The following is a 26,894-nucleotide window of genomic DNA, read 5'->3' as shown; positions in this document are numbered from 1 at the left end:
GGTGAACATAAAGCCAACAGGAGCGATCGACCGAGTGTTTTACCACTTGTGCGGAGGGTGCCAATTAAATTCAAACCGCTTGCGAGCTTGCGAGCTCGTGAGTCTCCCAATAATTTCGTCAATGAATTATGACAACAAATTGGCAGTTAGAAGAGGGCCGTCCGCCGTCCGCCGCCCGAGAAAAACGGCTCGTGGCACATGGCACATAAATTCGGAGCCAAATTACATGGCGAGTGTAAATAGGGGGCGTGCTGGGGGCCGGGCTGAAATTTATGAGAGCCACTCAACCGGCTTTCAAAGGGTTTTCGGGGCCCAAGTTAAACAACTCGGCAGGGCAACTCGATTCAAGACTCGGGACTCAGAAGTCGGGCTGAGGATGTGTGCCACGCCTTCGGGGCGGAAATCCGCAAATGTGCAAGTTAAATATTGAAAAGTATTTGTTGATTGTACGCAGCAAACGAACATTTTATTGTATTCGGGCCGCACTCAAAGCAGTCAGCCCCGAGAAGTCGATTGGCATCCGGGAAAGAGGCGCTCGAAGGCAGATTTACAAATCGGAGCGATGCCCCAGAGGCGCCGATGCTAAAAGGTAATGCACACACGTGTAGCTGCCACAGGAACAAGCTCCCAGAAACACTCGGCTGGAACAAGGACATCGCAAATCGGACTTTAGGCTTCGGACATCGGACATCGGACATCGGACAATCGGAAAATCGGCATTGAAGTGAAGGTCCGTCTGCCTGCCTTCTAATCGAATTTAAATATTCAAATGAACGGACTGGCCGGAGCAGAAGCCCAGTTCCCTGGGAATCTCAAATGGAATGGCAGGAATTTTTGTAATTTGGCTTGCTTAGTGCCGATGCAGAAGCCGAGATATGCATATGAAAAATACACAAACTGATTGCATTTCATTTGCATCCTGCATTCATTTGCATTCGCATTGTTTGCCGCAAGAAAGCCGCTCGCAAATAAATGACAACGTTTCTGATCCTGGGCTGCTGCACTCGCACAACTGCTGTCAAATGTGAAATGTGAAATACACTCGCAAATTCGTGCGTGCCACCCAGCTGCGCCTCGAGTAATTTGTCGGATTTGTTTGACATTTGTGGGGCTTGTGCGATTATGTGGGATGCGCTAACTTTGCCGAAAATGCATGTTAGTATAATGAGGAGAGCGAGCTCACACAGCTGCATGCTCGACTAAAATGAACTCCCAGGAAGTAGTTACATGCACTCTTTATACAAATGTGTGCAAACAAATATATACCATTCTCCATTTAAATGCTTCTCATAACGATGTGCACACATGCCCTGTAGCTCTATTAATAAAACAAACTATTCGTGAGCTTGGTCAATTTAGCAAAACAACAAACATTTTACTGCCTTCTCGATTGCAATTTGAAATCTATTATTTTGAAGACAGCTGTGCGAGCGCAAAATGATTCCGCTTCGATGAAATCAACCAGTAAATCTGCCGAATGCATTTTTAAATCGAAAAAATCGTTATTCTGCGGGCGGAATAAAATGCACAGCAACCGAAAGCCTTTTATAATTCTATCAAATGGAAACTCTGGCATTTTAATTGCTTACAAAAAAGCTGCTTCATTTTTATTAACATTTTAAAACGGAATCCATAATCTGAGGCCGGGCATATTAAATGCTTGTTGTCGAGTGGCTGAGATGAAATGGCTTTTAACCCCAGCCCGAACTCCGCTGAGTGAGTGACTGACTGCTGGGAATCAGTGTCAATGGTTGGCCGCAGTAGACACGTCTGTGAGAATCGCTCGAGAGATGACAGCGCCGGCTGGTCGTGTCACCAATTTCCAGCGACACATTTCCCTGGCAGGAGGCACATTTTAATAAAGCAGCCGTTGTGGATCGCACTCGGATACCCACTCGGATAGCAGCAGATACCCGGAATGTGACGGCTGAAATCGCTTTACGGGCCAAACTTCAGCCGTTGACAGATCGGGAACAAAGTTTGCATCTGCACGGAGATAAGCCGCCAGAACAGGAGAAACTTTCGTGGCATAATTATCGCTATCTCCTGATTTTAGGGCCACTTAAAAGCGTCAAGCGGCGAATCGCCTTGCCAATCAAAGCGAATTGAATTCAGCTGGCGGCACATTAAACCGTAGCGCTGAAAAGTGAAGCGCTCAATGAAGACCGATGGCGATGGCGATGACGATGGCCATGGCCGAGATAATCTGATGGTCGAACGGGGGCTCTTTTGCTCCGAAGCGATAGCAATTACCCATTGGCCATTGGCAGCCGGGACACGTGTTCCGATTAAGCGATATTGCCGCGGAGCATAAAGTATGCTAAAGTTGTTACCCAGCATCGATTGGCCGACTGACTACATTGTCTGCTTGTCTGCTTGTCTGCCGATGCTACGTTTTGTCGGCTTTTGGCGAGTGTTTTATGGGCACGCGGCGTATGCGCGATATTGCTCACTATATCAACTGAAAAAATATTTAGTGCATTCAACAACGGGCAACAGCAACAAATGGCGGGCCATATATATTCCATTCGCGCGGAAGAAGTGCCAGGAAAATGGACCGGCACAATAAACGGGTGCGAGGCGGGTGCAAAATGGAAACATGCCACCGCCAATTTACCCTGATTCTGCAATTGCCGGCGCCTTTAATGCAGTCCGTAGCAACATGGCAGAAGTTTCATTAACTCGCTGCTGTCCAATCCCTGAAAAATACGCCAGACAAGCCAGGAGCAGGAGCAGGAGCAGGAGCAGCCATCGAAGTTGGCCAAGAACAAAAAGCCCTGTCAAACCAATCAACTGTGGCTAACTTTTGGCCACAGAACTTGAATTACAACACAGAAGGCGGCGAGGAGCCCTCGGCAATGCGACACGAAGGAGCCAAGAAAAGCCAAGAGGAAAGTCGACAAAGTGGGAAAGTGGAAAGGCAGGAAAGCGGGGTGGGGGGGAAAAATGGGGGAAAAAATAGTCAACTGGCAGACACAAATGAGAAATCAAATAAATACTCAATCGAGCGTAAAGCATTCAAAGCGACAGCGTGCCAAAGAGCAGCAGCAACAAATGGGCCGTGCCATGTCGGGTTAAGCCAACTCGATGGCAATGCCAGTGCAGCCAATGGGTTAAGTGGAGGTCGGCGGGGTTAAGTATACGCCCTGTAGTGCGGTTCACCTTGGCGACGTGTGCATTTCGCACAAGCTGTCAGGCGCATCAATCGAAGAAAACCCCCCAACAACCCCAACAACCCCAAACCCCCTCAACCCCAAGCAAAACCCAAAACGCTTATGCAATTGTTTCCCGTTTCCGTTTACGACACAATACAAAGCATCTCGAGTGTTTATAGGAAGTCGAAACTTTCCTCGCTGCGGAACGTGATCGGGTTCGTAATTTTTAAACAGTCCGCAGCGTTTTGCCGAGATTTACGGGCCCGCTAGAAATTAAGCCACTGAGCAGCTCGGGAGCAGCTTAACTAGCCCTGGGAAATGGGACACGCAGGACGCGAGTCCTGGGGGGTGCTTTAACTAATTTCCAATAAACAGCTCGAAAGTTTTTTAGCGACGCGCGTGTGCAGGGGAAAGCGGGGAAATGGCTCAAGACGCGCCCCATGCCCCAAAAAATACAAGAGTGTCCCTGTGTGAGTGTGTCTCTGTGTGCGGCACAACAAGGATATCCACTTATACACATGCCTCTGTGTGTATATATCTGTGCTCGGTGGCGCGTGTGTTTGCGTGCTTGAAATTCATTTAGAGGATTTATATGAAAGCATTGTCTTGCATATTTAATATAATTTACAATGCGAAATGGCAACTGCTTTCGCTCATCCAGATCCCAGGATCCCCAGCAAAAGCGGGCGGCATGGGGACAATGTGAGCCATGGCATACAATTTATTATACTAAACGTCAATTTGGTATATCGACAATCGACTTTGCGTCGGCAAACAGCAAGCAGCAGCTACCAGCTCGTCCCTTCCGCCATATCGTGTATGCAAATGATCCCGAGAACGAAGCGATACCCTCTTTTAGGAGGAGAAGTTTAGGATTGATGTTTGGCAGGGAGCTTCTTAAAAAAAATATATTATATAAAATACAAGCAAGTGGAAGATAAAATTACCTACAAAATGCAATGCAATCCGCCTCTCTACTTTGTATTATTATATAGAATTTGATACTTTTCTTATTGAGTAGCTTTAAGCTCTATTCTAAAAATCTTTTTTTCGTGTGTTGTATTTTCTTCGCCCTGTTAAGTATCCACCCGTCGACAGCCTCCCCACTTGCATTCTAAATTATATTTCCAGGCCATGTATGTGGGGCTTACACCAACGGCTTATCTGCTTGTTTACAGCACAACAGTTTTTTTCGCCTGTTTATTTTGCAAACAAGGCGACGGCGGCAAATTTCATTTGGCACTTGTTGAACTTGGCTTATGACATCGCACGCATATGGTTCCGAGTCGGCCAATTAACGATGCGTCTTTGTCAATAATTCCGGTGAAATTGAACCGCCACTTACACCGATTCGGCGGTTCGACAAATTAATTTGTGGCCGTGTCGCAGGGCTCCGCTGGTATTTATAGGCCGGCTAATGACACGTTGCGCATACGACATGTGGCCCGCAAGACAAGTTACTTATACGCCCCGTGCACTCGATGCGGCTGCTAATTAAACGCGACTAGCGGGGACACACAATCGAACCTCATTAGGCGCCGGCCAGTGGAAATCTGGCTGTGATGCCTGTCAGCCACGTCAAGGGTCTCCCTGCCACACTGAAAAAGAAAAGTTCGCCGGGGGTGGAATCATTAATTTATAAGTGCGACCGGAACTCTCTAACTCCGATGCAAAACCGATGGAAAGTGGAAACTTTTGCAATTTGCCGAATGCATTTTGGCAGCCACCCGAAACTCGACGCTGCGGCATTTTGCGAACAATTGATCTCGATTCGCATCTTAATTCATTACTTAATAGAGTCAACGTCAGACTGACTGGCTGCCTGGGTGCCTTGCTGCCTGGTTGGCGGTTAGGGAGCAAAGTTTGCTTTGGTTTCGGCTCTCGTTGATTACATTTGAGATGCATGGCCAATGCAAATGGGAGAGGGGAAGGGGGAAGGGGGGAAGCGGAACTGAGCGGAGCGGAGCGGGACGTGGATAACTTTGCATTGTGTCATTTGCATGCGGTTCTGTTGTATGCAAATTGCGAGTAATTGGTGTGAAACGTCTGCCAAGAACGTGACCCCTGCTCAGCAGACACCGAGTCCAGGCGAGTCCTGTGCGAGCACCCAGTGCGATATGCATTCATTATTTATAAGCAAAATATCATAAAACTTAAGAGGAGAAGCAGAACAGAGCAGCCAGCGGGCGTTGCAAGTTGCAACTACTGGGGTTAGTGTTGTCACGTGTCCGGAATGAAATCAGTTCAGTTTCTCGGGGGGAGATGTACTCGTACTGCATCTGCGAGATGGATGTCCAGCATCCTCAGCAACAGCTGTGGAGGTACGGGGAAATCCGCGCTTGGCCCACGGGCCATGGCCAACTAATAAACTACATAGTTTACGCATTAAGTCCTGGCATAATTTCGCAGCAAACGCTCCAGAGCAAAGCGCTGAGTGGCGAAAGGCAACTGAACTGTCGTTGTCCTAGGAATCGGCCCTCAATCGCCAGGACACGAAGTGCTGGCCAACCCAAGAGAGAGAGAGAGAGCTTTTGGGTGTACTAAACCAGCTAAGAGAAAGGAGCAACCCCCGAAGAGCTGCACTTACGATATTCGGATACGATATACGGGAGCTCTGCCCCCGAAGTCCTTCCTTATGCATGCATGTAAAATGTAAAACCGAAATTGTTATTTGTGCAGTGCTCTTGTTTAGGCAACAACAACAACAAGAGCAACAACAACAAGAACAACAACAAGAAGAAGAGCAGCAATGACAGCCATGCTAAACACGACTGCGAATTGTTGAACAGGCTCGCAATTTCCATTTAACCAGCCAAGTTTCGCATTAACCGAACGCTCGAGCTAATTGTGTAGACAGTCGGCTAAACTGCAGTTGCAACAATTTGGTACCTGTTTTTCCAGAGCACTTTTTTCCTTTACCCCTGTCCGCTTTTCCCTTTCCCCCGGCTAATTAGCTGCGGAAAACAGCGAAGGGGCGTGTCGCGGCGGCTTATAAATTACGCCATCAACCCAATAAGTTGGCACCCATCGGGGTTCGAATGGATCGCATTGCAACTTTGAGGTGTACTGATGCCAATTTTAAAATGATTTATGCACACTCACCCACCCCGAAGGCAAACACTGCGTATACGCATTATATTTTGGGCACCCCAGTCCAGTCCAGTTCGTGTCCTGTCCGAATATCTCCTGCCCCACAAGTTAATTAATGTGCGGTCAACAAGGGTTTTTGTGGCTTCCAGCTGCTGGCCCACAGCGCACCAATTTATGTTGCCATGTGTTTTGCATTATTGTGGCCGAACATGCTTGTTAAGAAGCAAACGTCTGCGGCGAGTGCATATCATTTAATAAGAATTTTAATGCAGACGCTTCGCCCGGAGTGCACATTCGCATTCCAGCAGGAAATTGAATTCCTGCCTCGTCGTTTCATGATGAATTTATGTTGTGTGGTCAAATTAAATAAGACATTAAGTGCTGCATTATGGCTTGGCCCGGGCCGAGTGCATTCTGTTCCAGCCGGTTGGCTAAGCCAAATAACTGGCCAAGCCGAGCGAGCGGCGAGCAGGCAACAGCTAGCTTGCCGGCCCTTCAATTTTAATTAGCATTCCAGCCACTCCGACTGACTGCCCGACTAGCTAACTGGTTTGCCAGCTAGCTACTGGCTCATAGCTATAGGCTGCTGGGTGACGTCAAGACTTCTTATCCCGATCCCACTCACTCAGTCACTCAGTCACCCAGTCACTCAGTCACCCACTCACGTCCAGCGGCAGATAATTAACAATAACAACTACGACACTCTTGCGACAAAGCCGCCGACCGAAAACATGACATAACAACAAGCCGCCGAGCTTATTTGCCTGGCAATGGTCAGCAGTTGAATTAGCACCGGCTCCTTGGGCCCCGGTGGCTAATTAAAATGTATTGCTTTGTTGTTCTGTTTTGTTCCCCGGCACAATCCGGTGGGATGAATTAGCAGCAGGGCCTTTAAAGACTGAACTTTAGCTTAAGGAGAGGAGGTGGCTCCAGTGGGTGGCATCAGCAGCATCATTATTCAAAGAGGAGACGTTCGGGGAAAGTTCCCTTGGCGCGCTAACGATCTGCCAATGTCGAGCTGAAGACGAGGCTGAAGTTGAGGCTGATTCTCAAACTGAAACTGATGCGAAATCGACCCGAGCCAAACAAAACCAAATAGAAGCAAAGCGAGTCGAGTTGAGTTGAGTTGAGCTAAGCTGCGACCATGCACCATTAACGATAACATCATCAAAGAAAATCCTTTACGACCATGTGTCACGTCAGAGCGCTCCCACCCACCTACCAACCCATCCACCCCACTGAGCCGCCACCCACTCGTCCTGCGAAGGACACACATCCTCGCTGGGAAGAGCGCAATAGAAGCCTACGCTTCCTGTCACAGGACAAAACGCACAGCAGCAAATTGGCAGCAACGACAGCAATTGCTACAAAAGGGACGACCGCCCGAATGGAACCCGCATCCGAGAGTCCTGGCGCGGAGCGTCCCGGCCTTCGAACGAACATCCTTCGGCGCCGGAGACGCACGTCGCCAAAGCTCAACTGCACACACATCAAAAATAAACCATCAGGCCAAGGCTGGTAAAAACCGACAACAAAAAACGACGACATATCAACATTAGTCAATGTCGTGTAAGGGAGTACCCGTGTCTAGGCCACCCTATCTCCTGTTTTATACACCCAGTCGCTGGAATAGAGGGTATACAGCATAGGTGATCGGGTTTATTAAGCTGCGATCTATGAGATATAAGCTGTAAGCTCCTAAGATTTTCAAACAGCTTAACAGCAAGAGTTCTTTCAAATTAAAGCAATATTTCCTTTTATGCCTTCTTAAATCGGAAAACAAAATTTAAGTACTGGTGCTGTACAAAGTATATGATACAATATGCAGAATTAAAAATAACTCTTATCAAGATCTGAACTCTTGCCCATATTTTGTGTGCTATTTTAAGCCAAATCCCCTAAGGGGTGTCTCGCTTTCGAGGCGCCCTACACTTTTCTTTTTTCCCTGTTTTTCTTTTTTGGGTTTCGGGCTGTGCAGCTGTTTTGAATAATTGCGCTCCGCTCTGCTTGTGGATTTTGTAAAGTATGAAAAATATGCGTGTCTTACTTAGAGCCGCGCCAAAGGCCTAATGAAGTGCTCAGCCCCGAAGGGCTGCGCTTTCCGCCCGGGCCAATAATTAAAACGTGTCGGGCCATTCCTCTCAATTTGCACCACTCCGGTTGCGAGTTTTTCTTCGATTTTTTGTCCTGCCACACTAGGTGGCATCGTTATGACGGCTCGGAGTGCCGGAGAGCACTCCGGCTGTCTCCGATTCAAGCTGCTCCACCGAACTGGAGATGCACTTGCACGAGCTTGTCATTTATCAGGGGCTCTGCTCTTGAATTTCAATGCAGCTTATACAATTTGCCGTAGTTTGCATAAAAGCAAATGCTGCCACTCGGTGGAGCCGTGCCTTTGTGTGTTCGCCGATGTTTGAATGTTTGAATGTTTGCTTAGTCGGGGAAATTTGCAGCAGTGCGAGAGGCAAGCACGCACCGCATTCCCGATGCGATTGGCAGGCAATGGATTGAAAGAAGCCGCTCCTCTCGAGTTGCAGTGGCAGTTGCAATGGCAGTTGCAGTTCCAGTGGCAGCGGCTGTTGCAGTTGCAGTCGCATTTTCCTCGCGAGTGGCAGCTCCTCGTTCCGCCGCTTCTTATATTGACTTGCACTTTGTGGCGCTTTGCGGTGTTGCGTTCCGCATACGAAATGCCTGCAAGACAATTCGCCAAAGGCCGCGTCAGTGCCAGCAGCAAAAAAAGGAAACAAAAAACAATTTTCGGCTTTGAGTGCATTTCACTTTCTGGGTTTGCTTTCTTTTTAGCCAGCTCAAAGCGGTAGAAAAGGACACTGGCCTGAAATAAACCTTTACTTGATTGCTTAAGAATAAAATCGTAATACAAATTCTGCGGTTTACTATTTCTTTTATATCAGCTTCCCATTGAAAACTCAAGGTAAGCCTGCAATCGCTTATTAAGGAACCTATGCGTAAGAAGTTGGGAGAATTTGACATGTAACAGGTGATTTGACCCAGCCAAGCAATGCAGACAATGGCAAAGAGCGATAACGATAACTTTATCCCAAGATTTTTTGACATGAGCAAACAAATAAAGAAGAAAGCACGCAACAGCCAAAGGAGCAAGTCTGAGGAAAAGCGGAGAAAAGCAAGGAAAAGCGATGGGGAGAAAACGTGGAGAAATACAAAGTGCTGTCATTCATTGTGCTCTGCTATTTGCCAAGGCAAGGCAGTTTCCCCCTCCCCCTCCCACTCCCTCTCCCCCTTCCGCCCACTTTCCCCCCTGCCTTTTGTTTTCCTTGCGACCCCACCCCCCTGGCAAGGACATATGTGTGTGTATTTGCGTGTTGGTGTGTGTCCAAGTCCAAGTCTTTGTGCGTGTGACGTTTTATCTCTGTCACTAAATTGACACTTTAGTTAATGGATTTTGTGTGTGTGAGTGTGCTATTTGTGGCGCTTACTTTTTATCTGGGCGCCTTGCTTGCTTTGCCACTGTTGCTCCTTAACATATCAGAAGGCGACAACAACAACAACAAAAACAGAAGCAGCAGCCACAACAACAACAAAAACAGGAGCAAGAACAGAACTCAAAAAGGACACGCACTTGCCCGAAACGTTCCGTCGCAACTGTAAGTACTTTGAATAATAAGAATGCTCACTTTGATGGATGCGCAACAAATCTCTTTAGATTTATCAGCGGTACGTTGACAACACGGCGGATGGGTGATAAGCCCTCCCGTACCTCCACCTTCACTTGCAAATTCCCCAACAATTGAGGGATTATTCACGTGCTCGTATCAATGCACACGATTTGTTACGACTTACGTGTCACTCTCACTCACTCACTCTCTCAACATTCGGGTGTAGTGCTAAAGTGTATAAATATTTGTTAAGTCTACTCTATGTACCTCGATTTCGGTTAAACAAAATGCCTCGTCGAGTAGTCGAACTGAACGGATTTGAGCCAGCCAAAAAGCCATGCCCGCGTAAGTCCCCCGTAAAAGCGTTTGCACAGCTGGCAAATGGAAATGCATAACGTATCCTGTATCCTGCAGGCAAGTCAAAATTGGATCCCAAGGGCAAGTGCGGCGCTGCCGTCAAGCAATCAAGCATCAAGCCGAGGGAGCAACCTGTTGAGCCGAAGAGCCCACTGCAGTTCCTCCAGAAGAAGTCCGATGCCGAGCTCGTCTTGCACTGGGCTCGTTCTGAAGGACGCACCTGTTCCCCCATTAAATTGTTGCCTCCCTGGTAGAAGCAGTGATAGTAGTGTGCAGCGCACCAAATTTACGATTGTTCAGACGCCCTCTGAATTCAGTCACATCAATAAAAGTGGATGTTGAGTGGACAAATCTTACAAAGTAACCCGCCGACTTTTAACCCAATCGATTAGGAGGTACAAAGCCTTTCCCTGTATCAAATTAACAAACTTTTCTGAAATTATTATACATCCTCTTTCAACCCCAGGGACTTAACGATGGAAATGTCGAGGTCTTATGAAGACTTTGCTTAAGCGCATTCTGCGGGGAGCACATCATATAGAGACATTAAGCTTATTTCCTGGATTTTTTTGAAGGGCGGAAAACAGGCAAAGAGTGTGCGCCGAGTTCAAAATAAAATAAAATATTTAATGCCCTCGGCTTATGGGCTGGATGGCGATTCGACCAGGCCGGCGTGCGATAATACACATGTGTATATCTGTCACAGTGTGTCAAGTTTTAAATCGGCTTTCGGGTCGCCAGCAGCTTCAATTTGACGCAATAATTTATATGTGATTTGGTCGCATTGCGGCGGCTTGTCTCCGTGGGCTCCGTGGATTCGGGGCCGGGATTTGTAAGTTCTGCTGACGAAATAAGCAAAATAATAAATTGCGAAAGTTGTGTCACGCGCTTCCGCGGGGATTTGGTTAATCGAATATGCACACCTCGGGACAGGCTGCCTCCAATCGCCAAACGCCTTTCCCCACCAACCGACTACTCATCATCGCCGTCGTGCGCAGACCCTTGACACATTAATTGGCCAAGTGCAGTCGGCAGAAGTTGAGGGCTCCTTTCACACCGCACACTCGCCGTATTAAATAAATATATGGTTTCGCCGTGTGCTCCATTCAGCCAGCACCCAGGTGTGCTCAAAACTGGCCAAAGCCGAAGTGGCAAACTTTGCTCTGAAAGCGCCAGCACATGCAAGTTGCAACATTCGCATTTCACCAGTAACCATCCAGCACCAGCAACCTTTCACCACCCACCACTTGGCAACTGGGTGCGAACTTGGCCCAGCAAACTTTTCCTGTTCGGCTGTGGATCGCTTTAAAGCGTCTCTATTTGTGCCACTGGCAGACTGGACAAGAACACTCGAAGAAATCGGAGTACATGTACTTCTAAATCCATTGCTGAATGGGGGAATTTTTAAAACATATGTATGTCTGCTATTAAAAAAGAACCTACTTCTTTTGTAATTAACAATCGCTCCAGTTTATTTAATATATTTATCATAATATAATAGATCATAATGTGCAGCTAGGAAACGTAAATAACAGAAATTGTTGTACACCTTTTTATATTTTACATATTTAACTAATCAATTAAATGATCCGAAAAGTGAGATGTTTTTTTTGCGAGTGCAGAATGGCGACTGGGAGCGGGCTTTGGTGACCGGGTGCTCATTATGTCGAGGGTATCGCGCTAAGTGGCTCCTGCATTGGGAATGGAAACTAAATGAATGGCCGCTTGAAATGCCTTGAAGCCCAAAGGATTAAATGCTCGCTGCACACACAAAGGCGGCGGACTGCCACCGCATTGTGAAAACAACTCATTTATCATAAGCGTGCTGCAGTGGGTGTAGAGGGGGTGGATGAGGGGGTGAGTAGGGGGGAAAGGGGGGGTCAGGGAGCGGACTGAGGCTTACGACCAAAGTAACTGACAACTGCAGATGAAATGTTGAAAGCGCGAACTGAACACACAGCGCAACAATTAATTGTCTCCGCATTCATTCGCCCTTCGCCAAGATGCCAGCTGCTTTTTTATGGTTGGAGGGGGCTGCTGGGGGTTTGAGGGTCAGGGGTCAGGGGGAGCAGGTGGGCGGTCACTTGGTTACGGGTGCGGCTGGTTGCCCAACCCGGCACGCAATAATCGCCCGGCATTTGCCCTTAATTAATGGTTGAGCGCAAAGTAATAAACGATATTTAAACAGAAATTGCTTTGTTTTTTCTGCTCTGCTTTTGCAATTGAAAGCAGACGGAATTCATATTTTATGCGGCTGTCATAAAACTTTAACAACTATTCTGGCCAAACAAATACGAGCATAAAACAGCAGCCATTTTAATTAACCCAAAAGCTTAAGCATGCGATAAAGGCATTGGCCAATAATTACTTTCCTTTAATTAAAATATTTGTTATGAAGTTGCTGCTGGGTGGCAGGAAAAAAACTGAACGAAAGGCAACGCTTCAGATCCAGAAAGATAAATTATTTTAATGATGACAGACGACGCTCGGGTCGTCCTGTGCGTGCCAGGACAAAAGCCAAGAAAAGCCGGGCCAAGGCTGCTTCCCAGGTAATCAGTGGAGGGAGCAACGTGTGATGACAACGGGGTGTGAAACTGAGGCTCGGTGCCCACAGAATTTTTGCAATTATATCGCTTTTAAACATCTCCATCGGATCCACCCATCAATCAGTTCGATAAACTGCGCATTCCGCTTGCCACTTGCCGCAACATGACCAATCACTTTCACCATTGGCAACGATCTAATTAATTTGTTGCAAAATAATTTATTAATTAGCATGTCAGTGTCAGAGATTTTCGGCCACGGCTTATCATTAAACAAAGGAAAAGCCAAGCAGCAGATGGCGAGCGGAGGGGCGGGGTAAATAGGCAATTAATCTGGCTCAACTGCGGACAGGTGTGCGCGAAAAACCTGCATAGGAAACCAGGCCGATTGGCCGTGTTTCGCCGAACAGCGAAAACAGGGAAAATCAGTGCGGGAAACTGGCGGAACGAACGGTGGACGGCCAGCGGGAAATTGAACGAGCAATTATTTATTAATTTAACAGACACGCAATGCACACGGAGTTATCTCGATGCGATCCCTGACATCCGCTCCGATTGCGAGCAATTCCAGCTTGCATCGCACTGCAGTCGAATGTCATCCAAGGATGCAGTATCCCACTCCCATTCCCATTTCCATTTCCATTCCCATTCGCTTTCGAATTCGGATTCAGATGCAGTGCGATGTGTGTGTGCGTGTGTATGGCCATTAACCATTTATGATGCGCATGTCAGCGTCTGAATTCCAGCTCCGGGCAGCATTCGCAGGACTCGCAGGACCCGCCGTCGCACTGATTTCCCAGGCGACTTTCCCGCTGCTGGCCGCTTTAATTCGGCAGCCGGGCTTAAGAATCAGAAGACAATTAATCAATTGCCCGATAAGTACGATTTAATTGGGGAGCTCTCGATGAGTGAAGTGACTTTCGACTCCTCCTCGGAGGAGGCACAGTTTTTTGATGCCCATAATCAAGAGTCTCCTGGCTTGCAGAATTTAATAAAAACCAACGTTTGGTCCTGGGGAATTCGGTTTCGGGGCTCGGCTTTGGCTCAGGCTCTGGCCTCCTTTACATCGCCCTAAGCGCTTGGCATTTTGGCTGGGTTTTAGCAAATTGCAGGGAGGCAGTTGCCCCAACCCGAACCCAAGCCCAAGCCCAAACCCAAATCCTAGCCAGAACGAAACCGAAATGAAAACTAAAACGTCGCATTTCGCACTCACATCTGCAGAACTGCATTCGAGTCTGGGTCAGCAGTTTGCGAGTGTGCTCCTGGTCTCTGTGTTTCTGGCAACTGAAAAGGAAAGCGGTTGTGCGGCGGAAAAGGAAGTGGGTAAATAGTGCAGGAGGAAGTGCACAAATAAATATTTGCAAATGAAACTGAACAAGGAAATGGCAGCGCCATGTGGCAGCGACAAGCGCTAAAACGTTTTCTACATGTGTCCGAAACGATAATAAATGCGCCTCTTTTTTCCTGCCACGCAACAATTTGCAGCAACCCTGAGCCCAAAATACCTCGCAGGGAATTCCTTGACAAATTCGTGCGTTGTTTAAGTGCTCCGCAATGGGTCGAAATGGTTGCCTAAATACCCATACCGAAACCACTCAAAAGATTATTGATTACTTTCTCTTAGGGCTATCTTTTTAACCATTCGGAATCGCTACTTAAATTCCCCGAAATGAACACAATTTATCGGGAAGGAAAGTAAGTCTGCGCTCGAGACATGATTGAAAATTTAATGCCCAACCTTAAAGCCAAAGATTATCGCCAGTGAATCAAATTAATTCGAGTGCAGAAATACCAGATAAAAAAGGAGCAGAATATGTAAAGGCAAAAATGCTAACCAACTGAATTATTTTCAAATCATTCTAGGCAAAAGCAATTTGCATCTCAATTGGTGCTCAAAAATCGAGGGGCGACGAGGGGAACATCGAGGGGGTTCGATGGTACGATGGTACGATGGAGGAGATATGGTGGAGAATGCTGCCACAAAGCGGCAATCAGTAACAGTTATAGCGGAAAATAGCTATAATATGTATAGGGCTGATATGAATATCTGGCCCAAAACAGGCAGAAAATTGCAAAAGTGCCTAAAAAGAATCCACAGAAAGGGGGCCGCTCGGGTGGCAGGCGGCTGCACACATGACTGAAATTAAAATAGCAACAGCAACAGGACAGCGGATGAGGATGGGGATGGTTATAGGGATGAGGAGGTGGAGGTGGGTGGTGCGAGGGGTAAGGGGCAACCACACAAAAGCAATTTCGATCAGGCACAAAGATAAGGAGCGAATCCGAGCAGAGAGCCAACGCAGCACATCAGTTACAAAAATGTAGGCTGCCCCTCAAGACCCGAACTCCCGGAGAACCACACCGGGCCCACACCTCAACAAAGGGCCGTGAAAGCGAGCCAGATAAGGACGAGCCCAAAAAAAAAAAGAAAGGCGAAAGAGCCGAACAGGAGCACACAAGGATGCGCTGGAGGATTCGTCGTGGTTAGGCCTCCCTTTCTTTCTCCTTCTCCTTTTCCCGCCCCCCCTTTTTTTTCTGCGGCTGCTGTAGGTGAGCTGAAATTATGCAAATCATCGTAATACTTTCCCGGCGAAAGCAAAGCGGAAGGAAATTGTGTAAAGGCGGCAAGCGACTGCCGCTCCGCTCAGCTCAGCTCAGCTCAGTTCAGCTCGACTGTCTGTCGGTCTGTCTGCTGCTGGCAGCCTTTTCGGCGGGCTACAAAGCAAATAATTGCCCCAGAAATTGGGGCCATGCAAACCGTAATGTAATGGAGCCGTTTCTGCCCGCTCCGACCCGCTCCGCTTTGAACGTCGTCGCATGTGTAGTCCTAATGATGATATTTCGAAAAGGAACCGAATCAAATAAAGCGCCTGGCGGCGTGGAAAACAGCAGAATGAAGTGGATGCCGAGCGGGTGTTCGCTCAAGCGACCGCAGTCAATGGGGGAAAGCTTAAAGACTCGCTCTCTCTGGGCAGGAAAGAGTTTAAGCCGCCGCCGCGCAGTCGAGCAGAAAGTGCACACCCCCCGCCTTCCTTCCCGCTTCCTTGGCTTCCGCATCCTGTGGTTTCGGCAAAAATTTAATAAACGTCAAGCTGGGCGCCCGAGAGCCCGACCGACGGACGGAGCACTGCACCTGCCGTTGACCGCATTCAACGGAATGCCGCTGGAAAGTTGGGAAGGCGAAAGGTGGTTCTCCGGAATGCACACACTTTACGTATACGTAACGTACGTATACGTAATGTCCACACCAGTCGGCGGAAAATATGCAATATAGCGTATACGACCCCTGACACATTTGGGACAAGCAAGTCCGAAGTCGGACTGACATCCCTGATCCCGAATATCAGGAAACTTCATAAGTCCCGCCGAGATTGCCGCCTAAGAGCCATCTCTGATTTATGGTCTTTGGCTCGCTTAACTCGCCATCGCTCATGTGCCGCGCCGGCCTTATAATTGCACTTCGCAACACGGACCATTTATAAATCTAAGACTTGCAAAACTTTTCCCATTTCCCCGATTATTTTGCGCCACATTAACAAGCTTATTAATCGTTGCCCGCAACGCGCGGCAACATCGAGCACGTCTCTTGACTCGGAACTCGGGATTCGGGCTTCTGAACTCGGGACTCGGGCTTCTGATCCTGGAGTGAAGGACGCGTGAAATTGTCAATGTGTTGGCCACACATCCACACACACAAGCGTTTTCCGCACAACCACAGCCATGCGGGGAATTTAGGAATTTTATTGGTCCCCCTGGCGGGCGCATACCTTTTTTGAATAGCGCGACACATTAACTTAATAATTTAGTGGGTGTCGAGTGGGCTGTTATAAATATTTATAAGCGGTGCGGGGGCGGGGGACGGGGGGGGCGTGGCCTGAGTGGGCCGTCGACGGCAGCCCTAGGTCTGCTGCTAAGAGCTACTCCAACTATCCTGCCCGAACTGGCTCATCCCGGGTCCTCCGGCTGCTCAGGCTCAATTGCGCGTAAAAGTCAAATGTCTCTGCCTTGCCCAAAAAGCTTTCTTGCCACTTGCCACTTGGCACCCACTCACACACTCGCACTCCCGCACACTCGAGCAACCCACAGAGCTCCCACTCTCGGATTTCGATACGCAAAGTTTGCACGTTCCGGCATTCAGCCCTCTAAGTCGGCGTTATGTATGCGCATGTATTAGTTTTGGCCGCCATTCCGCACGCCGTGCAAACGGAAAAGCTTACAGTCGTTTAGGGACTTACCGGGCAAATATAAATTTATGAAACATTCGACAAGAGCACTTCGCCCGGATAGCTGGAGATTGGTTGCGACGATGCCATTGCACCTTTGCTTTCCTTTCCTTTCACACAAGCCAAACAGTCGGGGCATTTTGGCCCTGTTATTGCCAACAAACACAATCTGCAGCCACAGCAGGACTTGTTGTTGGTCGGTCACTCGACATGGCTCATGGCCGAAATCAATGCTAAACCAAACCAATGCTAAACCAAACCGAGCCAAACCGAACTAATGTTGTTTGGGGAACAAACATCGATAATGAAATCATGGGCGCTGGGCAAGTGGAAAGTGATTCGGTTGGCTCTCTGGTCTCGTTGTGGCATCGGGCCAATAACTAATTTCATTTACTCTGCCAGGCACATTTGCAAATCGGACAGCAGCATATGCACACCAAAGTAGCCATTATCCCCCTGTGGGGGAAGCCTCCTCCAGGTTACCTGGTCTTCATCTGCAAGTAATTGAGGCATCTGATAAAGCTTTTAAAAAAACACGACAGTTATGCTATTTTATCGATTTTGGGGCGCACGAGCAAGTAATTAGGTTTGAAGAGCATGAATAAAAATTCGAAAATGCGTTGCAATTATCACGAAACAGTTGTGCACACACAATCAATTAAAAAACGAGCAGTATAAATAAAGCTGAATTCCCTCAGCTGGTGAGGTAAACCTTACGGAAATGCTGAGAACTCTGTTGCCGCTGCTGGCACTCGTTGCCCTGGGTAAGGGAAATATTAGTAGGAACTAATGTAAAGGGAAGCTAAGATCCCTCCTTCCAGCACATGGCCAGTGCCGCTTCACCAGGGCTCAGGTTGAAAGAACCACCCGCATCTTCATGCTGCGCACTCAGAACCGCCTTTCCCTCAAGCGGTCCGATAGCTCTGCGGTCGGCGAGGTCCTGCAGATGTGGTGCAGTCCGAGGGACATCCGGACCACCACCTGCCAGGCGGGCCAACCAGCTAGACAGGGCCAGCCGGCCCGGCCACCGGCATTCCGACCACCGCTGCCCATGACCTGCACCACTCCCCCTGCCGCCTTGACGACTCCCGTTCAGGATCGCAGCTGCCCGGCCACAATGTTCCGGGTGGGCTACAACGTGGGCAACAACCAGTTCGCGGAGCTCTACCGCGCCTGCTTCGACACGAGGGCGGTTAGGGCCATCTTCGTGGACCACCAGGTGTACGCCAAGACCTTCTGTAAGTAGTGCCCACAAAAAACTAGAAAGAATCTTTTCTATTTAAAATAACCATAAAAGACCAGGTACCAGATGATGTATTTTAATTATTTTATTATAATATGTTATATATTATTTTTATATTATAATATTATATTATTTTATGCCACCCAACTACTTTTTTAGTTCCCCAGCGACCTTGTGTACAGTTCTCCTCCGACGGAGTGATCAGTGGTGCCGACGAAGCGAGTTACACAACGCGGAACATCCACGCGACCTTCAAGCTCCTCTTCGGCAACAACCAGAACTTCATTCCCAACAACCGGGACACGATCATCAACCGGGGTCACCTGGCCGCCTCGGCGGACTTCCTCTTCGGGGACCAGATGTGCGCCACCTTCAAGTACGTGAACGCGGTGCCGCAGTTCAAGACGATCAACGACGGCAACTGGGAGGCGATCGAGCGCTGGGTGCGCAACTCGGTGAGGGGCAACCAGTTCGTGAACGTGCGCACGGGGGCCAGGGACGTCCTCTCGCTGCCCTCGCCCCAGGGCAACAAGAACGTCCTCCTGAGCGGCAACCGGAACCCGGTGCCGCTGTGGATGTACAAGATAGTCCGTAACTCGAACAACCAGCCCACCGTGGCCTTCCTCACCTACAACAACATCTACGCGAGGCAGCGTCCGGCGGCCCCCAACTTCTGCCAGGCCGTCAACTGCCCCCTTCCACTGCCCAGCACGGCCGCCGCCGGGTTCACCTTCTGCTGCAACCCCGCCACCTTCAGACCCTGAGAACCCAGAACACAGAATCCAAAACCAAGCACCGATCGTCAAATAAAGATTTCGAACACTTAAGACAAATTAAAGTCGAATGAAATAGACTTTTACGTCCGCTTGTTGCGAATCAATTTTCATAAATCGTAAAAGTTCGCGTGGCAGTTTAAAACGCATCCGAGGCGCCGCCAATCCATGCCTCATTCGGAATGGACTCCAGCCGGCCGTTTTAATGGTCATTCAGCGGCTTCTCATAAATTCAGGCCCCCATCCCCCGCCACCCGCACAACTCACTTTTGGCCCATTTAAATTCAAGCTGCGATTGTGCGAAGGCGAACGCAAACGGGAACGCGAACGCTTTTCAATGCGTGCGAGTGCAATAAAGGCCATGGCAATTGCTTGGCCGGGGGTTGCGCCTAAAAGTAGACATTAAATAAATTATTCAGCAGGGCCGACTGCGCGCCGCTTTAAAATACGCAACGGCTGCGAAATTGTTTTGTGCGTGCGGCAGTCTGATGGATATCGAAATGGAGAACTGGAGGACTGGAGGACACTGGGAGCTCATAAACGTGCGGAATAAATTTAGCAGCCCGGACATGCGTTGAACTGGGCTCTCATAAAACCTAACAGTTGTAATTGTGCTGTAAACACGCAACTGAATGGCATTGTGAATGGGCTGAGCACTTGCAACCGCCCATCCAGCCGCCCATCCGACCACCCACATCCTGCCCATTTCTATGCATCCGCCCTGCAGTGCGGCACAATTTAATTTATGCCCTGTTTTGTGGCCGGCTTGTTGATTTTGCTGCCTTGCCCCTTTTATTTTTATTGACCATTAGAGTTCAGCAGAAGCAGAATCACAAGCCCACAGCCACCAAGACCCACCAACCACACGATTTGAGTCGCAAATTTTATACGGCATAATTCGGTTCGCCCGGCGAGCGAGCATGCATTAAAAGTCCCCAAATAGCGCCAAATTGCTCGTAAGCTGCGGAAATTGCGTTACGCCCGCTCAGAGAAGCGAGCATACTTCGCCGAGCATTAACCGCTTCGCAACAAGCCCATTAAGACCACAGCCACTTAGACGTCTCCCGAGCAGTTGGACATGGACACGGACCGATTCGATGGCCAGACAACGACTGTCAGACGAATAAAACACGGCCATTATTCAGCCCCCGTCTGGATCAGATTTTGTAGCAGATACGAGTACCACGAGAATCTATAAAGAACACAGGTTAGGTAGTTACCGCTCGCCCCAACGCCTCTCCTGCCGGTCCAATGAACTCCCATCTGGACACCAAATCCAAATCCGAATCCATATGCAACTATAATACTGAGCACTGCTCATCCATGCAAAACCCGTATTTATTTCCCTCTTAGCCAGCATTCGGTTCGTCTCTGGAAAGTCAAATGAAGTGTTTCGGGGAATAAAATTCATTGCCAGAGTCGAGAAACGAAAACATTTGAAAATTAGTACGCATATCCTGGTGGAAATATATTTCCAGTTGCAGAGACTCCCGTCAAGTGCAAGCACAATGAAGAATAATAAAAGCGCTTTTCGGCATTTAAGCCAAAAGAAAATGGGCAAATACGTATACGGCTGAAAATAGTCTGTTGTCTCTGTCCAGAATGGCTGAATGCAGACACGTGCCCACAAGCTTGGCCAGAACAATGGGAGCTGACAAAGTGAGGCGGCCTAAATGGTATATCAGGGGCGGACCCAGGGGGGTGGTCCTGGGGGTCCGGACCCCCCCAAAATCTCAGAATTTTTCAAATTCCCTTACAGCATTCGGTCTTTTAACCATATAAACTAAAAAAATTTTTGATCGGACCCCCCCCAACCTAAAAAATTTTCGTTCGGACCCCCCAAGATTTTTTTCTGCGTCCGCCCCTGTGGTATATAAATACGGGAGGCACAGCTTTTGGATCTACAACAACCATGGGAGCTCAACAACTGCTGCTGATCGTGGCCGTCTCACTGGGACTGGGTAAGTTGCACTCATAGCTCTGTTTAAATGTTAAACTGTATGGATATCGATGAACTTATAGTAATGAGAAATCCTTCATTGATGGCGCACCTAAAAGGTTTGGCACAGGGATGTGGGATAAAGCAGTTGCAGCCATCGTTTAGTTCCTTATTAATGGTTTTCCCTGCTCTTCCAGTGCTCCTGTCGCAGGCGGACTGCCCGCTCTCCAGGGCGATGATCGAGGGCACCAACCGGATATTCACCAACCGCAACGCTGCTCAGCAGTACGAGCTGAAGCGGCTCCAGCGTGTCCGCACCAACGAGGTGCTCCACATGGTCTGCCAGCCGAACGACATTGTGCAGACGACCTGCCAGGCGAACACCAACTTCAGCCGACCGCTTCCGCTGCGATGCCAAAGGCCCATTGCCGCCTCCGCCACCGTGGTCACCGATGCCTCCTGCTCGGCGACCATGTACTCGGTGGGCCACAACATCGGCAACCGCCACCTGGAGCTGTACCGCGCCTGCTACGACCGCACTGGGATTCGCGCCCGCTTCACCACGCACTCGGTGTACCACAAGACCTTCTGTGAGTTCGGTCTCTATTTCTCTATAAAGTAGAGTAACTGACTTCCTTTGCTTGCAGTCCCCCAACGTCCTTGTGGAGACTTCACACGGGATGGAGTCCTCAGCGAGCGGGACGCCGAGAGCTTCCTGCCCCGCCAAATCTTCCGCACCTTCCGCACCATTTTCGGCAACCAGCAGCGCTACATTCCCAACGAACGCGACGTGGTGATCAACCGCGGACATTTGACGCCCTCGGCGGACTTCCTCTTCGCGGACCAGATGTGCGCCACCTTCAAGTACATCAACGTGGCACCCATGTTCAAGAGCATCAACGACCGCAACTGGGAGACCGTGGAGAGGTGGGTGCGCACGAGGATCAGCGCGGGCGGATCCCTGAGGATCAAGACCGGAACCAATGGCGACCTTACCCTGCCCGATCGCCAGAACCGCCAGCGGCGCATTATCCTGGGCACCCAAACGAAGAACGTGATGCCCCTGTGGCTCTACAAGGTGATCCGCACCTCCGCCAACGCACCGCACACCGTCTTCGTCACCCTGAACAACATCTTCGCCAGAGCTCGGCCCAACGCCCCCAACTTCTGCACCAGCATTCCCTGCCCCATCACCCTGGAGAACGTGGCAGCCGCCGGGTACACCTACTGCTGCAACGCCACCACTTTCAACCTTTGAACGGGGAAGAGCACCTTAACAATACCAGTTCGCAAGCAGCAGCACGAAATGGTAGGGGGTTCAATAAAGCACTTATAAGGAGGGGACAACCCTTTCCGAAAGAAATAATTCACATCGTTTGATAATGATTCTGATTTGTAGCGAAAATAATAATACATGTAAGTTCTTACTATCATAATTATGGTGCTATGCAGGGCTCTCCCTTGTTATTGCCCTGCCGCTTTTCATTTCCAGCACAAGCTGATTTAAAAAACGGACTGAGTCACGTAAACTCCGCCCACCTCGTGATGAAATCCGAGTGGGTACCGAGCGGTTTCAAGAGCGGAGTCTCTTTTATTTCCCTGCTGCACCTCAGATTCAATTTCAGATAGGCTTTATGAGAGCTGATGACAAAGTGCAACCACACAAAGTCCACAGTACGTAGGATGCAGCTCGAAAGGAACTGGGTGGAAGGGCAACTCCTTTGTTATTCAGCGTGCGCCGGCAGGGTAAACAAGCCACCGCGATGGTCGATGATAAGCGCAGATAACTCGGGGTGAAAGGCACGGGGGAAAAGAGATGAGCTCGGCACTTCCATTGAGCAACCGGCCAAGCCGCTTATCACCGATGACCTGCGGAGCGACCGGTGCAACCCCGTATTGCTAAATCTGGGGAGATAAGAAAAGCTCTGGCTGTAGAGCCGTGTATGATCGCAATCCCATTTGGATCCACAGTTCTTGCTAGAATTTTAAGTTGTGAACATGAAACTGCGAAAATATCAGTGTGTCTGCCTAGTTCTGTTTATTTGTAAGTGGATTGTATAGAGGATTGCCATTAAATTATTTAAAAAAAAAACACTTTTAGGTGCCGAAAACGCCTGGACAAGTTGTCTTATTGACCAGGCGCACTTGTTGGAGAACTTTATCTACTTGAATTCCAACAACGGGGTCTTCGATATCCAGCGCAGCGATATTGTGGCCAATGACAAAACGGTGTACCTCCTGTGCAGGTCGGGACTTCACCCGACCAGCTTCCATTGCGGGAGGGACAACGACTTCCATCCTCCGTTGAGCACGGCAAGGTGTTCGTCGCCCAGAGCTTCGGTTGTTCCAATGCCAGATACCTCTTGCCTGAGGCTCTACTCCTCGTATGCCGTGGGATTCTACTACAATGGGCACTTTATGGAGCTGTTCAGGGACTGCATCGATAGAGACAGAATGTCGGTGCAGCACTCCATCTACAAGGTTCACCGCTATATTAATTGTAAGTCTGATATAGTGAATTGACATCTTGACAGCGCTTTGTTTTCAGCCGCCCCTCGTCCCAGCAGCACCTACTTTAACAGGGACGGCTTTATGTCCCCGCAATTGGCGGCGGCTTACAAGAGGAAGGTGTCCGAGGACTGTCTGACCAACATCCTAGGCGGACCGCAACAGAACTGCGTGTTTGATCGCGGACACGTGACACCGAATGCGGGCTTCATCTTTTCCGAGCTCAGGAGATCGACGGATCGGTACATAAACGTCTTTCCCCAAAACAGTGCAGTGAACATTGGCAACTGGAAGAACGTCGAGGCGTGGGTAGGAAAACTAGTCACGGGACATTACGATTCGCCCCATCGCACCTACGATCTCCTGAAGGTTTGCACAGGGGTCCTGGGACAGCAACAATTAGAGCACACCACAAGCAATAGCTTGGTGGATATCTACCTGGCGGGCAACCAAATTCCCGTCGCCAAGTGGTCTTACAAGATAGTTGGTCACCTCTCTGGAGACAAGTGGGTTATGTTAACCCACAATCAAGTAGCGCGGCCTACTTTGCCGGAAATAAATCAGGTCTGCATCAATGTTAAATGCCCTGATGGTCTCAAAGAGGATGGCGTGGGCCACACCGTCTGCTGCGAACCATACGACTTCATTCAACGGAACGTGGCCCATTTGACCGGCGTTTGCTGAGTTGCGAAACATCATTCCCAGCGACCCAGAGTTATTCAGATTATATTCCCACGTCTATGAATAAAGCTTATCAGCTGTGACGCTTGATTTATTACTGTCGGGGTTCTCAGAACTTCAATGATAAGAAATGTATTTAATGTAGGTGAAAGGTTATCGCCAATGTAATTATACATTAATTATTTCAAAAGGCCACTCAATAAATGGGAGTGTTATCTAAGAACAGGTTTTATGGCACACGCGTGGCATAAATGTACCTGGTGTTATCACTGCCAAAAACGCAGATCATTAGAGGGTAAGATAAGATGGCAATCATTTAATGAGTACCACCAAATGATATGTAGGAGTGCTCAACTCAGTTTCCGTTACCGGCTGTGCTCATCTTTGAGATCTCGTTTGCAAAGGCAGTACAACTTGTCGGTCTTGTCGTCGACGCAAGTCGAAACCTTTTCGTACCGGTCGAGCCGGCTTATGGTGGGCACCTGGACCTCCACGGACTCCGTGAGATTGTTGAACACCACGGTGGCCCGGAAGTCGGCTGTGTTCTGGTGCACCTTGAACATGGTGCGATAGGTGGCCACCTCGGCGACAGGAACGTCGTCGAAGCTCTGGTCCAGCCCAATCTGTATCTCCGTCTCGTGGATGTACTTCAGGGTGAGTTCCGCGCAGATGTTGCTGAGGTTCCTGCCGGCCAGATACTCGTTGATCCGCCGCACCACCAGGGGGGCGATCCGCCTGGCCCACTGCGTCCGGAGCCGCTTGAAGGGCACGCAGGTGCAGAAGTGCACCGGAATGCCGGCGTCCTCGCAGCTCCTCGACTCGTCGACCGGGAGGAACAGGGACTGGCACTTGGGGCAGTCGGCCGCCCGGGGAAGAGCCGCCCCGTCCGGAGTGCCGCCCAGCTCGATGATGTGCTTCAGGGTGTTGTGCAGGTCGTAGTTGGAGGTCAGCCGGTTGCGGTTCAGCTGGAGGGCGCGGGCGTAGTCCGGGTACTGGTCCCGGAACCAGGGCGGCAGGTAGAGGAACATCGCCGGCAGACGCTCCTCCAGGAACCCACTGGACAGGGCCGTGAGGCGCCCGAAGCGGGAGCCGTGGTCCGACAGGAACACAACGATGCTCTGCTCGAGCACGCCGTCCGCCTCGAAGTCGAGCAGGTACTGCAGCACGTAGTCGTCCATCTTGGAGGGCATCTGAAAGCTGTCGTGGCTGAAGCTGTTCGACCAGAAGAGTCCCCACACGGGCCGCTCGTCCACGAAACGCCGGGCGAAGTCCCTGGCCAGGTCGTAGACGTAGCTGCTCGTGATCCGCCGCCCGATGCAGTACTTCGACGAGCAGTTGCGGCACTTCCAGGTGTCCATGCCAGACTCGAAGGCCTTCAGGTGGGGCCGCAGGTAGAAGTCGGTGGGCTGCTCCACGAAGCCGGGACGCATGTAGTTGAAGGTTTCGATGTGCGGCTCGTCCTCTGCGAAGGCGGTCAGGTAGCTGGCGTTGCGGAAGTCCTTCCACAGGAGGGGCATCTTGTCCAGGCAGCCCTTCTTCTGCCAGTCGCACACCTTCTTCTGGGCCGACTCCTTGCTGTAGCCCGTCAGGATGGCCATCAGGTTGGGGAAGGTGTTGTCGCCGATCTGCGGGTACAAAGCTAGTTAACTGCGGATCCCAAAGCCACCCACCTCGTTGCGACCCACCTTGTTGTAGCCCTGCAGCTCGTACCAACCGCTGCCCGCGAGGAAGCGGCTCACCCGCGGCATGGTGCGCCGCAGGTTGATCCGCGACAGGCTGTCGATGCCGAACATGATCACACTGGGCTTCCGCTTGGCCGGCTCCAGGGAGAGTCCTGGGGGTGGAGGAGAGAGGTACTGGACGAGGCTGTAGGCGTCGGCCTGCAGGACATCCGACTCGTTCCCCAGACGGTGGCAGGCCACCATTAGGCCACGAACGTGCAACGGCACCTCGTAGCTCTGCGAGAAGTACTTTCGTTCCATTCTGCGAAATCAAAGGGTTGTCACTCAGCGGGCTAACTGCCAAAGATATCGGGAACCACTTACTTTTTATAGCTGTCGTGCTGCCGATCGCGCCTTATCTCCTGGTAATAACAGTTGAACTCCGCCTCGCTGTCGTTCAGCTTTTCGGAGGCCAGCGTCTCGTTGATAACCAAGAGGTACCGCTGCCTGCTGACATCATAGATCGGGGTCACCAGCGCCGACTCGTTGGAGCAGGTCTCGAACTGCTGGGGCTCGAATATGGCCATGGCTTCGGCCTCGAAGGGGTCCACGTACGGAATCTTGCACCTGGCGCTCTCCACGAAGAAGGAAGGCCGGACTTCATCGGTTTCTGGAAGACAATCAGTTGTGGAACCAACTGGTTCCTCGTCAAGTGATTCGGAGGAGGAAGCAAGTCCGGACACCTTGGCTGCCTTGTTGAATCTCTGATATTGGGTGTCTGCAGTCTGGCTGCTCAGACTGAGGATTAGAACTGCGGCTACGCAGCAGAGGCAAACCCACTTCAGGATCGGATGGAATAGCTTAAGCATAACTGTGCCTCTGGAGTTCTGTCGCAAAACTGGCAATAGCACCCACTGCCTGTTACCATTTACGGGTACGGACCACCAGCCAGTTGGCTGAACTTATCACCTCTTTTCCGCGTAAAAAATAACTAATTTTTTCTTATCGAAGACACGCTTCTTTCCGGAAGCAATGAATGTCAGAAAGCTTTTTTACGATGTTTGAAGGAAAACTTATATCTGACGG

At 49.8% G+C, this 26,894-nt stretch overlaps 5 protein-coding genes and 1 long non-coding RNA gene across 6 annotated transcripts; 4 read left to right on the top strand and 2 right to left on the bottom strand.

Annotated features, from left to right (window-relative positions):
* Positions 1–3,847: 3,847 nt before the first annotated feature.
* LOC108102283 lies at positions 3,848–4,484 on the bottom strand. Its single transcript, XR_001772157.1, has 2 exons — positions 4,103–4,484; positions 3,848–4,048 (listed from the first exon to the last, which is right to left on the bottom strand). It is a non-coding gene; the product is annotated as an uncharacterized LOC108102283 (long non-coding RNA).
* A 5,594-nt stretch (positions 4,485–10,078) lies between these two features.
* On the top strand, positions 10,079–10,601 carry LOC108102278. Its single transcript, XM_017207028.1, has 2 exons — positions 10,079–10,225; positions 10,295–10,601. The coding sequence occupies exons 1-2, from the start codon at positions 10,168–10,170 to the stop codon at positions 10,489–10,491; spliced, it is 255 nt and encodes an 84-aa protein (XP_017062517.1). The 5' UTR covers positions 10,079–10,167; the 3' UTR covers positions 10,492–10,601.
* Positions 10,602–17,724: 7,123 nt separating this feature from the next.
* LOC108102284 lies at positions 17,725–19,010 on the top strand. The gene is made up of 3 exons (XM_017207032.1): positions 17,725–17,767; positions 17,825–18,241; positions 18,406–19,010. The coding sequence occupies exons 1-3, from the start codon at positions 17,725–17,727 to the stop codon at positions 19,008–19,010; spliced, it is 1,065 nt and encodes a 354-aa protein (XP_017062521.1).
* Positions 19,011–20,931: 1,921 nt separating this feature from the next.
* On the top strand, positions 20,932–22,216 carry LOC108102266. The gene is made up of 3 exons (XM_017207019.1): positions 20,932–20,980; positions 21,156–21,548; positions 21,606–22,216. The coding sequence occupies exons 1-3, from the start codon at positions 20,932–20,934 to the stop codon at positions 22,214–22,216; spliced, it is 1,053 nt and encodes a 350-aa protein (XP_017062508.1).
* A 724-nt stretch (positions 22,217–22,940) lies between these two features.
* On the top strand, positions 22,941–24,248 carry LOC108086294. Its single transcript, XM_017183186.1, has 3 exons — positions 22,941–23,002; positions 23,060–23,458; positions 23,507–24,248. Exons 1-3 carry the CDS (start codon positions 22,957–22,959, stop codon positions 24,148–24,150), a joined length of 1,089 nt encoding a protein of 362 aa, XP_017038675.1. The 5' UTR covers positions 22,941–22,956; the 3' UTR covers positions 24,151–24,248.
* Positions 24,249–24,282: 34 nt separating this feature from the next.
* Positions 24,283–26,684, bottom strand: LOC108086293. Its single transcript, XM_017183185.1, has 3 exons — positions 26,193–26,684; positions 25,833–26,130; positions 24,283–25,772 (listed from the first exon to the last, which is right to left on the bottom strand). The coding sequence occupies exons 1-3, from the start codon at positions 26,675–26,677 to the stop codon at positions 24,513–24,515; spliced, it is 2,043 nt and encodes a 680-aa protein (XP_017038674.1). The 5' UTR covers positions 26,678–26,684; the 3' UTR covers positions 24,283–24,512.
* Positions 26,685–26,894: the final 210 nt, after the last annotated feature.

The sequence above is a fragment of the Drosophila ficusphila genome, unplaced genomic scaffold, assembly GCF_018152265.1.
Source record: "Drosophila ficusphila isolate 14025-0441.05 unplaced genomic scaffold, ASM1815226v1 contig_791, whole genome shotgun sequence".
Lineage (NCBI taxonomy): Eukaryota > Metazoa > Arthropoda > Insecta > Diptera > Drosophilidae > Drosophila > Drosophila ficusphila.
Note: the sequence above shows the minus strand (reverse complement) of the source record. Positions and strands in the feature narration are given on the sequence as shown.

Bases quoted from the DNA above. Each gene is read 5' to 3' on its own strand.
- LOC108102266 (XM_017207019.1), top strand. From the start codon at position 20,932: ATGGGAGCTCAACAACTGCTGCTGATCGTGGCCGTCTCACTGGGACTG. The intron at 20,981-21,155 runs GTAAGTTGCACT...CTGCTCTTCCAG, and splicing joins GGCCGTCTCACTGGGACTGG to TGCTCCTGTCGCAGGCGGAC. The intron at 21,549-21,605 runs GTGAGTTCGGTC...CTTTGCTTGCAG, and splicing joins GGTGTACCACAAGACCTTCT to TCCCCCAACGTCCTTGTGGA.
- LOC108102278 (XM_017207028.1), top strand. From the start codon at position 10,168: ATGCCTCGTCGAGTAGTCGAACTGAACGGATTTGAGCCAGCCAAAAAG. The intron at 10,226-10,294 runs GTAAGTCCCCCG...TGTATCCTGCAG, and splicing joins AGCCAAAAAGCCATGCCCGC to GCAAGTCAAAATTGGATCCC.
- LOC108102284 (XM_017207032.1), top strand. From the start codon at position 17,725: ATGCTGAGAACTCTGTTGCCGCTGCTGGCACTCGTTGCCCTGG. The intron at 17,768-17,824 runs GTAAGGGAAATA...CCCTCCTTCCAG, and splicing joins GCTGGCACTCGTTGCCCTGG to CACATGGCCAGTGCCGCTTC. The intron at 18,242-18,405 runs GTAAGTAGTGCC...CTACTTTTTTAG, and splicing joins GGTGTACGCCAAGACCTTCT to TTCCCCAGCGACCTTGTGTA.
- LOC108086293 (XM_017183185.1), bottom strand. From the start codon at position 26,677: ATGCTTAAGCTATTCCATCCGATCCTGAAGTGGGTTTGCCTCTGCTGC. The intron at 26,131-26,192 runs GTAAGTGGTTCC...TTGATTTCGCAG, and splicing joins CAGCACGACAGCTATAAAAA to AATGGAACGAAAGTACTTCT. The intron at 25,773-25,832 runs GTGGGTCGCAAC...TTGTACCCGCAG, and splicing joins AGCTGCAGGGCTACAACAAG to ATCGGCGACAACACCTTCCC.
- LOC108086294 (XM_017183186.1), top strand. From the start codon at position 22,957: ATGAAACTGCGAAAATATCAGTGTGTCTGCCTAGTTCTGTTTATTT. The intron at 23,003-23,059 runs GTAAGTGGATTG...AAACACTTTTAG, and splicing joins CTGCCTAGTTCTGTTTATTT to GTGCCGAAAACGCCTGGACA. The intron at 23,459-23,506 runs GTAAGTCTGATA...CTTTGTTTTCAG, and splicing joins GGTTCACCGCTATATTAATT to CCGCCCCTCGTCCCAGCAGC.